This window comes from Nomascus leucogenys, chromosome 3 (assembly GCF_006542625.1).
Source record: "Nomascus leucogenys isolate Asia chromosome 3, Asia_NLE_v1, whole genome shotgun sequence".
Lineage (NCBI taxonomy): Eukaryota > Metazoa > Chordata > Mammalia > Primates > Hylobatidae > Nomascus > Nomascus leucogenys.
Genome location: NC_044383.1, coordinates 125,076,111 through 125,088,210, shown reverse-complemented (window position 1 = coordinate 125,088,210; position 12,100 = coordinate 125,076,111). Strand labels below are relative to the sequence as shown.

Below are 12,100 nucleotides of genomic sequence, written 5' to 3'. Positions count from 1 at the left end.
ATATTATATAGCACATTTTCTTTATCCACTCATCTGTTGTTGGACACCTGGGTTAATTTCGTATCTTGGCTATTGTGAATAGTAACACAGTAAACATGGGGGTGCAGTGTCTCTCTGATATAATGATTTCCTTTCCTTGGATAAATTCTCAGTAGTAGGATTGCTGGATCATATGGTAGTTCTATCTAACTTTTTGAGGGACCTCATACTGTTCTCCATAGTGGTTATAACTAGTTTGCATTCCCACCCAAAGTATATGAGCTCCCTTTTTTCTGCAGCCTCGCCAGCATTTGTTTTTGTTTTTTTGTTTGTTTGTTTGTTTGTTTTTGATAATAGCCAGCCTACCTGGGGTGAGATGATACCTCATTGTGGTTTTGATTTGCATTTCCCTGATGATTGGTAGTGATGAGCAGTTTTTCATATATTTGTTGACCATGCATATGACTTCTTTGAGAAATGTCTTTTGGGATCATTTGCCCATTTTAAAATCAGTTGTGTTTTGTTTTGTTTTTTGCTGTTGAGATATTTCAGCTCCTGGTATATTTTAGATATTAATCTTCCGTTGGATGGTTAGTTTCCAGATATTTTCTCCCATTCTGTAAGTTGTCTTTTACTGTTGATTGCTTTCTTTGCTGTGCAGAAGTTTTTAGTTTGATACAATCCCATTTGTTTATTTTTGCTTTTGTTGCCTATGCTTTTGAGATCTTATTTATAAAATATTTGCCCACACTGATGTACTGAAGCATTTCCCATATGTTTTCTTCTAGTAGTTTTATTATTTTGGGTGCTATATTTCGGTATTAGATGCATTTTGAGTTGATTTTTATATAGGGTGAGAGGTAGGCATCTAATTTCATTCATAAAATATGTAATTTGGCGCGATGGCTCACACCTGTAATCCCAGCACTTTGGGAGGCTGAGGCAGGCAGATCTCTTGAGGTCGGGAGTTCGAGACTGACCAACATGGAGAAACCCCATTTCTACTAAAAATACAAAATTAGCCGGGTGTGGTGGCACATGCCTGTAATCCTAGCTACTTGGGATGCTGAGACAGGAGAATTGCTTGAACCTAGGAGGTGGAGGTTGTGGTGAGCCGAGATTGTGCCATTGCACTCCAGCCTGGGTGACAAAAGTTTTTTGAGAAACTCTGTCTCAAAAAAAAAGAAAAAATCTATCTGTATCTCTGTATTTCATATATTGAAGAGACTGTCCTTTCCCCAATGAGTGTTCTTGGCACCTTTGTCAAAAATCATTTGGCTGTAGGCTGAGTGTGGTGGCTTATGCCTGTAATCCTAGCACTTTGAGAGACTGAGGCAGGCGGATCACTTGAGGTCAGGAGATCAAGACCAGCCTGGCCAACATGGTGAAACTCCATCTCTACTAAAAATACAAAAATTAGCCAGGGGTGTTGGTGGACACCTGTAATCCCAGCTACTCAGGAGGCTGAGGCAGGAGAATCGCTTGTACCCAGGAGGTGGAGGTTGCAGTCAGCCAAGATCACGCCATTGCTCTCCAGCTCTGGGTGACAGAGCAGGACTCTGTCTCAGAAGAAAAAGAAAAAGAAAAAAAAATGCTACTGATTTTTGTATATTGGTTTTGTTATTTTGCAGCTTTACTGAGTTTATCAGATCTGAGAGTTTTTTGGTAGAGTCTTTAGATTTTTCCATTTATATAAGATCATATTACCTGCAAACAGGGACAATTTGACTTCTTCCTTTCCAGTTCGGATGCCCTTTCTTTCTTTCTCTTGCCTAATTGCCCTAGCTAGAAGGAATTGTTACGTCTGATGGGGAATGTAGGAACTTTAAATTCTATATCCTTAGCTATTTTATTTTACCATGAGCATGTACATTTTATAACATTAAAAAAACAAAGCATGATAGTTTTCAGTATTATATCAGCAATCACTAACTGGCCCATGGTGATTTAGATTTCCTTGGTGAGTTAGAAATCTAATGGGAGCAGTTTGGGAATCTATATCCTAATAGGTATTTCAAGTGGTTCCCATGGTCAGATAACTGTGCTAGAGAAAAAGTGAACTGCATACAAATATGCATAATTAAGATTAAGAGGAAATCACTATAGAAAAAGAATGAGACTGCTTTGAATGATGCTCAACTAAGAAATTATAAAATTTGGAGATGATAAATGATTCTCTAGGAAATTATCAAATCTTAGAGATGGTAAACCTAGCTTATTTCAGATAGAATGGAAGAAACTGAAAAACATACGAGAGCTATTGCCTCACCTGTATCACAGGTGAATTATTTCAAATCTTCATGAAACACCTAATTCCTAATCTATTTAAAGTATTTCAGAGCAGAGAGAAAAAGGTAGTTTGCGAGCTCTGCTGAAAAAGCCAATATAACACCAACTCCAAAGCATGGCAAAGATTATGTATGCTTTAAAACTTAATTGTTCTAAGATTGTGGTTAAAATATTTTATAAATGTTATTTGAAAAAGTAGTACACCATGTCTAAATGAAATTCATTCCAGGAATCAAAGGATGGTTCTATGTTAGGAAATCTGTTAATATACTTACTTATATCTTAATATACTTACTGATATCAATGGACCAAAGAGAAAAATTATGATCTTTTAGTTTTCTGCGCAAAATCCGCATATGATAAAATTAACATGTTTATGTGGTTTTTGAAAATACAAAACCCAAAACAAGATTCTTAGAAGAACAGAACTAGAACTAGCTTTTTTTTTTTTTTTGAGATGGAGTTTCCCTCTTGTTGCCCAGGCTGGAGTGCAATAGTGTGATCTCGGCTCACCGCAACCTCTGCCCCCCGGGTTCAAGTGATTCTTCTGCCTCAGCCTCCTGAGTAGCTGGGATTACAGGCATGTGCTACCACGCCCGGATAATTTTGTGTTTTTAGTAGAGACGGGGTTTCTTCATGTTGGTCAGGCTGGCCTCGAACTCCTGACTTCGTGATCCGCCCACCTTGGCTCCCAAAATGCTGCGATTACAGGCGTGAGCGACCGCATCCGGCCTTAAGAGTTTCTTTAACCAAAGATATTGGCAGAGTGTTAGCCAGTATCATGCTTAATGATAAAATACTAGAAATTATCTTGTTAAAGTTTGGAACAAGACCATAAATCAGTTGCCGCCCCAAGTAAAATCTCAGTTTATTCTGACAAATGATTCTAAGGATTATTTAGAAGAATAAGTATATGAGGATAATTCAGAAATTTCTAAACAGCAAAAAAATTGAGTGGTGGACTAATCCTATCAGATGTTTAAATATTATAAAGGTAAAGTAATTAAAACATTGGGTTACAGCTCCAGGACTAGCATACAAAACTGTAACATAAGGAGCCCAGAAATAAGCACATATAAATATAGGAGTTGCTTTTCAAGTTAATGGAGAAAAGATGAGTTTTTAAATAAATGGTTAACTTTTTCTTTCTTTTTTTTTTTTTTTTTTTTTTGCGGGGGGGAGACAGAGTCTTGCTCTGTTGCCCAGGCTTAAGTGAAGTAAAACCATCATAGCTTACTGCAGCCTCGGACTCCTAGGCAAAAGTGATCCTCCCACCTCAGCCTCCTGAGTAGTTGGGACTATAGGTATGTGCCACGACATTCAGTTAATTTTTAACTAAATTTTTTTTCATATAGATGAGATCTCACCATGTTGCTAGGGCTGGTCTTGAACTCCTGGCCTCAAGCAGTCCTCCTACCTTGGCGTCCCAGAGTGTTGCAATTACAGGCATGAACCACTGCTCCTGGCCTCAATAGTTAACTATTGAGGAGGATCAAAAGGATATCTGATTTGTTTCTCATTCCAAAATAAATTCCAGTTTGGTCAGACTTGTATATTTTCAATATTAATCATAAACATTCTAGAAGAAAACATGTATAAAGACCTTTTTTCTAAGTCTAGCAAACCCAAAAGTCCTAAAGGGGAAATGACAAACTTGTATAAAAATTGGAAAATTCTGTATCACCAAAACAGCTTTTTTGGAAAAAACAGATAAACTAGAAAACAACATGTGCAATATGATCTGGCTTCTGCCTAAGTCATCAGCTCCATCTGCTGCATTCCCTCCTCCTCATCAGTTCTACACACACTTACAGCTATACTCTGGTCTTTCCTTCCTGTGGGTGCTCAGTAAATAGTCATTGAATAAATGAATTAATTCCATGACAGTTTGCAGGTCAATATGTATAATATAATAAAACCTTTTTTTATGAGATGGAGTTTCAGTCTGTCACCCAGTCTGGAGGGCAGTGGCGTGATCTCGGCTCACTGCAACCTCCATCTCCGAGTTCAAATGATCCTCTCACCTCAGCCCCCGAGTAGTTAGAATTACCAGTGCGCACCACCACACCTGGCTAACTTTTGTATTTTTAGTAGAGATGGGTTTCACCGTGTTGGCCAGACTGGTCTTGAACTCTTGATCCCAAGTGATCTGCCCTCCTTGGCCTCCCAAAGTGCTGTGATTACAGGCATGAGCCACCACCCCTGGCCATAATAAAACTTCTTAAAATGAATAAAGAAGATTAACCGTACATTTAAAGTTGCCAGAGAACAAGTTGGGCAAGTCAGGAAAAGAAATGCAAATGGCTAACAAATATAAAACTTTTAATAAATACCAATTAAAACAGCATTGAGATTCTGTTTCCCTTCTTGAACCCTACCTCCTCATTTCTAACCATTTCCCTGGTATCTTCCCAAAATGTCAACAAACCATACTGTGATCTCCTTTTAGGTCTTCCCTCTGTCTAGCATATACCTGGCATATATTAGATGCATTGTTATATAAACGAAAGTATTTAAGATATGTAATGATCCTCTAAGAGGTGTCAAGTGGGCCGAAAAGAGTAGAGGATTGGGGCTGCGTGACCTTCCCTTTTTAAACTCCCCTTTTCCTCATAGTTCACTTGATGGTGTTAACCTGCCTGTTTATTCTCTTTGCCCTTTTACATTTCTTCAGAAGGACATGCTCCTTAGTGGCAGGAACAGGAACTTCTTCCAGTGCTGGTCAGCCAGCAAAAATGACTCTTTTTTGTGTATGTAAACAAATGGCTGTTATTGTTGTGATACAATTGCTTAATCGTTAATAGGTGCTTTTTTTGAAGTCCTGTGAATACTTTTGTTCAGACTTAATACCACAGCATCTCAGATACCTTATCTTCCTTTGAGTGTTTTGGAAAAATAGACTAAAACTGCTTTCTCTATACAAAAGTTTGTGTTATTTGAAAAGATACAACAGGAATGCCTAGTGTTTATTTTAAGATAAGATTATAATATCTGCATACTAGAAACCTCCAGCTTTCAGAGTTATGATTTTGTAATCTGAAATCCTATTTTTTGAGTCTAATATTTATTTTTGCTAGCAAGTCTAGAAATACTTGTTGAAAGACTGGAATGATTAATGTAGATCCTTGAACACTTTCATGCTGTAAAAAAAAAAGGACAGACAAATTTTGTTTGTTTTAAAGAAGAGTAGTGTAGCCATATTAAACACATTTGGAAAATAAGAGGGAAAACCCGACGCTTAATCTCATCTAAAAAAGTTATGATAGACTTTCTAAAAATAGTTTCCAAATTTGTATTTATGTGGTTAAAATTAGGTATCTTGCCTTTCTTCCCCACCTGATAAATCCTTAGCATTTTTCCATGTTGTTATATCATTTAAAGACCATCACTTTAAATGGCTGCATAATAGTCTCTTAGTCACATGGTCCTATTGTATGTGCAGTGCTTATGAAGAAGAGTGGGTGGTACGTTGTTTCTTTAAAAATGTGACTCATAACAAATTTATTCTAAGAAAATTGCTAATCATATGGATTTTGATAAATAGGAGAATGATGACCTTATTGCAAAGCAGTGACTTTTTGTTTGTAAACATATGAACCTGAAACTTGAGGAAGTTGGTTGTCAGTTGTGAGTATTATACCATCTATTAGATAGATACTTTGAGACGTTACAAACAAGTTGGGTAGCTGCTTATTTTTGAAGGGAGATTTTTGTTGTGAATCTTAATGTTAACATTATGTTATTTTATAGATCATGGAGCTTTGTGGTGCAACAAGACTTGGTTATTTTGGAAGAAGTCAGTTCTACATTGCTTTGAAACTTGTAGCTGTTGCCCAGTCTGGTTTCCCTTTAAGAGTGGAAAGTATAAATACAGGTAAATAAAGAGTACACTAGTAACTGAAAGAAAATAGGCTTCTATTACAAATGAAGTCAAGTCAATAGAACTCTTGTGTCTTTCTGATCTTGTAGTGGCATTTGTGACCTTGAGTGAAGTGTCGTGACTTTATTCCCACTACCTTGCATTTCTCACTTGAAAATACTAGAAAAATATGTCTGTCCTGTATTACGGCACAGTATACGTACTTCATCTGTATTTGACTATATGTACTGTTCAAATGGCGATTTTTTAAGAATTAATTTACCAAAAGTTGTTTAGAAATATTTTAGGTGAATAGTTTTATTAAGGTAAATGATAAATTACAGCAACCATCTTCATATATAGCATCCCTGTGTTCTTCATTTCTAATAAAACAACATTATACTTTGTATTTTTGTTTGTTTGTTTGTTTGGGAAGGCTGTGGAGGCTCCAGCTGAAATTAAGAAGTAACAGTTAACTTAAACTTTTTGATCGATAGAGACAATATTAAAATATTGGCAGATTAAAATCTAGTTACAGACATCTGACCACATTACAAGTTTGTATTTGTTCATTTTCACACTGCTATAAAGAAATCTCTGAGACTGGATAATGTATAAACAAGAGAGGTTTAATTGACTCACTTCTGCATGGCTCAGGAGGCCACAGGAAACCTACAGTCGTGGCAGAAGGTAAATGGAAAGCAAGGCATATCTTACGTGGCCACAGGAGAGAGAGAGAGAGAGAGAGAGAGAGCGAGCGAGCGAGGCGGAATAGCCACAGACATTTAAACCATCAGATCTCATGAGAACTTGCTCACTATCACAAGAGCAGCATGGGGGAACCGCCCCCATGATCTAATCACCCCCTATGTGGGAATTACAATTCAAGATGAGATTTGGGTGGGAACACAGAGTCAAACCATATCAAAGTGTTACATCAGATAATTTGTTTTTCAAGTATTTAGAGGCTTGTTGATGTGAAAGAAGATAGAAATTCTATAAAGATAGGCACTTAAATGCAGAGGGTTCTTTCATTTTCATAGAGTAAAGGGGAAAGAGAAAAATTAAGATTTTAAAAATAAATCTGTACAGAAAAATTTCTGTAAAATTCTGTAAATATCAGAATTTGTAGAAATAGTTTTAGGTACCAGTTTAGTTTATTGGTCAGCGGAGGTTTCCATTGTGGACCTCTAGTTTGCCACACATCATTCTTCTAGTGTTGGGAGTTTACATTCTTTTCAGGTAATTTTGAACTCTTTTACATGTATATTGAATAAGCTTAATAGTTTCCCTCCTTCATATGGAGGTTCTAAAGAGAGACGAAGGTAATCATATAATGGAGGTAAGTACGCTTTCCTCTGAAATGATTTTGTAGCTGTATTTTTTCTGGTCTAAAAGTATCACTTATGATTTACCTGCAAACAGTTTCTCAGTCCTTCATCTTTCTCCTCTATTTAAAATTGAATGTAGAATATTTGGCTGTAGGAGAGCCATAAGCCAGACTGCAGTGGATAGATAGAATACTCTGTACCATGTTTTTGGTGGGTGAACAATAAGGTATTTTTAGGAATTTCTGCCATGAAAATTTTAAATCTAGTCTCAGTGACATATTCTGTGTTTTACTTAGAGGTCTAAAATCTTACTTTAAAGACCCGATGTGAGTAGAAGCAGCCTAGGCTTTGGGGTCTGACTGATCTAGGTTTAGATCCTAACTGCCAGTTACTACAAGCATGACCTTGGCATCATGGAGCCTCAGTTTTCTTATCTGTAAATAGGAGCTTTGCAGGAGTACTGTGGTTATGAGGTGAAATAAATATTCAATGACAAGTATAAGGCCAAACATACGTAAACATTGATGTAGCCATTGTTATCACTCATTAGAAGGAGAATTTGGTTTTATTACTTCTTTCTAGATAAGAGTCTCCCTAAATAATGTAAGGGAGATGATGGTCCAAATTTTGTGGTGATAGACATTTTGTGCCTCTTGTTTCTGTATCCATTTTTACAAAAATTCTAATATCTAATTCATGTCTTATTTTAGTTTTCAATATATATGTCCTTTTTTATTTTGAAGTAATGATTATTTTGTGGTTAACAGTAAAGGACCTTCCTCTGCCAAGATTTGTTGCTTCAAAGAATGAACAGGAATCTCGCCATGCAGCCTCATATTCTTCAGATTCTGATAATCAAGGGTCGTATTCTGGTGTAATTCCCCCACCACCTGGCAGGGGGCAAGTGAAAAAGGGATCCGTAAGCCACGATACGGTTCAGCCTCGTACATCTGCAGATGCACAGGTAATCACATGCATGTAAATATTAGCAGTTGATGCCCCATGCAAATGCTTCACTAAAGCTCTTATTGGTAGCTTAATAATTAAAATGTCTCCTTAAAATTAAAATTTTAAAATAATATTATTTTCTAGGAACCTGCATCCCCAGTAGTTTCACCACAGCAATCCCCACCAACTTCTCCACACACATGGAGGAAGCACAGCCGTCATCCCAGCGGTGGGAATAGTGAGAGGCCTCTTGCGGGACCTGGGCCATTTTGGTCTCCCTTTGGTGAAGCACAATCAGGTATTTAGAGATTGATTGATTAGAGTGTCATTGTGTTGCCCAGGCTGGTCTTGCACTCCTGGGTTCAAATGATCCTCCTGCCTCAGCCTCCTGAGTAGGTGGGGATTATAGGCTTGTGCCACAGAACCTGGCTTAGAGATTTTTTAAAAGTAACAATTATTTAGGGTTGTAAATTGAAGGAAACCTGGTAATATTCCTTCAGGAGTTGCCTCCAAGATAGTTTTTAATTGTAAGTTTAAGTTAAATAGAAGCAAAAACCAACTATGGAAATTTGTAAGTGGATACATTGCTTTGAAAAGTGGTAATTGCATTTATATGTATCTATGATGTTTAGACAAGTTTATGGATACCGGATTCTATAAAGGTAAAATGAATAATTATTTCCCAGAATATTATGTATATATTACATAAATTTTATTGACAAGGAGAGCACAAAATAATTGAAGATATTTAAATGAGGTATAATTTCTAATTGAACAGAAAAGATTCCATTTTGGAAATTGTTAGATTTCTTCAGAGTAAGAGTTTGAAAGAAAACTTCCTGGTAACTTAAGTTTTTTCCTCAAACATGAGTCAGCATGTTTACCCATTCTCCTTATAGGTTCTTCTGCTGGTGATGCAGTGTGGTCAGGGCATTCCCCACCTCCACCTCAAGAAAACTGGGTCAGTTTTGCAGATACTCCACCAACCAGTACTCTTTTAACCATGCATCCTGCTTCTGTCCAGGTGTGACATTTTATTGGTATTGCATTTTTATTTGCTTCATTCAGAGTATTGCTCCAGTCATCATTTTTATATTTTGCTGTTGCAGATTTTATAAATGCAAATCCACTCATTTATTTAAAAGCAAAATTCTGCTCTGTGCATTTCAAATCTGTTATCATTGGAATGTTTCAGCTGATTTTATTTCTGTTTCTGATTTCCTAGTGAAGTTTTGAAAGGTTTCTGCATCTGGAAATATATTTGCTTGGCTTTCTTAGCACATTTTCATAACTTTCTGTTGCTTACATAATTGCTGTCATTCTACTCATTTCTATAATCATTGTGCAAAAACATATCCAATAATCTGACTGTAACAGATATGTGGTTTTACATTTTAAATATACACAAAAAGCAAGTTTTACTTTCAAAGATAAATAACCTAGCAATCTTGGTCCATATAATCATGTAGGTAGATACTGTACTGAGGAAAAAATGTTTCATTACAGGACCAGACAACAGTACGAACTGTAGCATCAGCTACAACTGCCATTGAAATTCGTAGGCAATCCAGTAGTTATGATGATCCCTGGAAAATAACAGATGAACAAAGACAGTATTATGTAAATCAGTTTAAAACCATTCAGCCTGATCTAAACGGATTTATTCCAGGTGAGTTGTTGAAAACAGAAGTTCTTCTAGATGGGACAGGACAATCTCAATTTCATAATCTCAAAGACATTGTTTTATTGGTCATAGATTTTAATTATAAAATAATTATCAGATTATCTAAAAAAATTTATAATCACTGGGGGCCAAAAACGTGACATCTTCACATATTAAAAATATCTTTTCCCAGTTAAAAAAGTCTAAGACTCTTACATTCTGTTCGTGGATCCGTAAGTTCAGAATAACATTAAACAACACTGTTTTAATATTTCAGGATCTGCAGCTAAAGAGTTTTTTACAAAATCAAAACTTCCTATTCTTGAACTTTCTCATATTTGGTAAGTGTGGTATATCATTAGTTGGGTAACTGGGTTGCTTCCAAGGAGTTTCTAGCAGATAGATTTTAGAGCCTTAAAAAATAAACAACTAACCCCTTCAAGAATGCTGTCAAAGAACTCAGTATTGCCTTACAATAGCCAGCTTCTCTCTTATTCTGCAGAAAAGAAATAAGTGATACTGATACAGTAGTTCTTTGTAAAGGGCTAAAATTCTTTAAGCTGTATCAGCTGTTTTTTTGTTGCTAGCATAATGCATGAAATAAAAGTTAGTTTGCACATACATGGTTATATTTATCCCATTGGTTTTTTATCAAGTTTAGTAAGTCCTATACCATGCCATAAGTTTAGGAATGGTGTTAGCTTCCATTTAAACAGAGACTTAAGAATAGCTGTGTTGGAATATGGTTCGAATTGGCTATTAGAACACAAAGTGTAATCACAAATTACTTTATAAAAACAGGCCGGGGCCGGGTGCGGTGGCTCATACCTGTCATCTTAGCACTTTGGGAGGCCGAGGCAGGCGGATTGCCTGAGCTCAGGAGTTTGAGACCAGCCTGGGCAACATGGTGAAACCCTGTCTCTACAGAAAAATTAGCCAGGCATGGTGGCACACGCCTGTAATCCCAACTACTGGGGAGGCTGAGGCACGAGAATCACTTGAACCTGGGAGGTGGATGTTGCAGTGAGCCAAGATTGTGCCACTTCACTCCAGCCAGGGTGACAGAACGAGATTCTGTCTCAAAAAAACAAAAACAAAAAGAAAACACAAGCTGGGTGTGGTGGTTCACGCCTGTAATTCCAGCACTTTGGGAAGCCAAGGCAGGCAGATTGCTTGAGCCCAGGAGTTCAAGAACAGCCTGAGCAACATGGTGAAACCCCATCTCTATAAAAAATAAAAAAATTAGCAAGGTGTGGTGGTGCAAGCCTGTAGTCCTGGCTACTTGGGAGGCTTACATGGGAGGATTGCTTGAGTCCAGGAAGCAGAGTTTGCAGTGAGCTGAGATCATACCACAGCACTGTAGCCTGGGCAACAGAGTGACTCTGTCTCAAAAATAAATAAAAAACAATTATCAGATAAACATAAATGTTAATTCCAGTGTGTATCAATGTTATTTCTCTATATTCTAAATCATTTTTAATAGGTTTTTGGTAGCATAGAGTGCTGTAGTACAAGGTAGGTAGATAACACCTAAAACTGAAAACTCAAAAACTGGTAATATATGCATGCTATTTATAGTTTAAGGCAATAAAGACAAAAGTGGTTGTCTGTATCTAGGAAAGGGCATAGACAGCAAGGTGGAGTGGCTGTATTTCTGTTTTAAGCCTTGCAGTTCTACTCAGTGATTTAAAGTACGTACATGTCAGCCAGGTGTGGTGGCTCACGCTTATAATCCCAGCACTTTGGGAGCCCAAGGCAGGTGGATCACATGAGGTCAGGAGTTCGAGACCAGCCTGGCCAAAATTAGCCAGGCATGGTGGCGTGTGCCTGTAATCCCAGGTACTCAGGAAGCTGAGGCAAGGGAATCGCTTGAACCCGGGAGGTGGAGGTTGCAGTGAGCCAAGATCGCGCCACTGCACTCCAGCCTGGGTGACAGAGCGAGATTCCATCTCAAAAAAATAAAAACAAAAAATACAGTACATACATGATGAATTTTGATAACATAAAAACAAACTTTTAAAAAATGTCACT

At 37.2% G+C, this 12,100-nt stretch overlaps 1 protein-coding gene across 5 annotated transcripts in view; it reads left to right on the top strand.

Moving 5' to 3' along the window:
* REPS1 (RALBP1 associated Eps domain containing 1) overlaps nt 1-12,100 on the top strand; it is an 86,150-nt gene that overhangs the window by 34,788 nt on the left and 39,262 nt on the right. For 4 of the 5 annotated variants that reach the window (XM_003255790.3, XM_003255789.3, XM_012506070.2 and 1 more), the window contains exons 2-7: nt 6,019-6,142; nt 8,226-8,422; nt 8,551-8,704; nt 9,306-9,430; nt 9,913-10,075; nt 10,347-10,410. In XM_003255790.3, coding sequence (XP_003255838.1) covers nt 6,019-6,142; nt 8,226-8,422; nt 8,551-8,704; nt 9,306-9,430; nt 9,913-10,075; nt 10,347-10,410 — 827 coding nt within the window. The remainder of the gene's footprint in view (nt 1-6,018; nt 6,143-8,225; nt 8,423-8,550; nt 8,705-9,305; nt 9,431-9,912; nt 10,076-10,346; nt 10,411-12,100) is intronic. The other variant, XM_030809760.1, reaches the window with a different exon arrangement.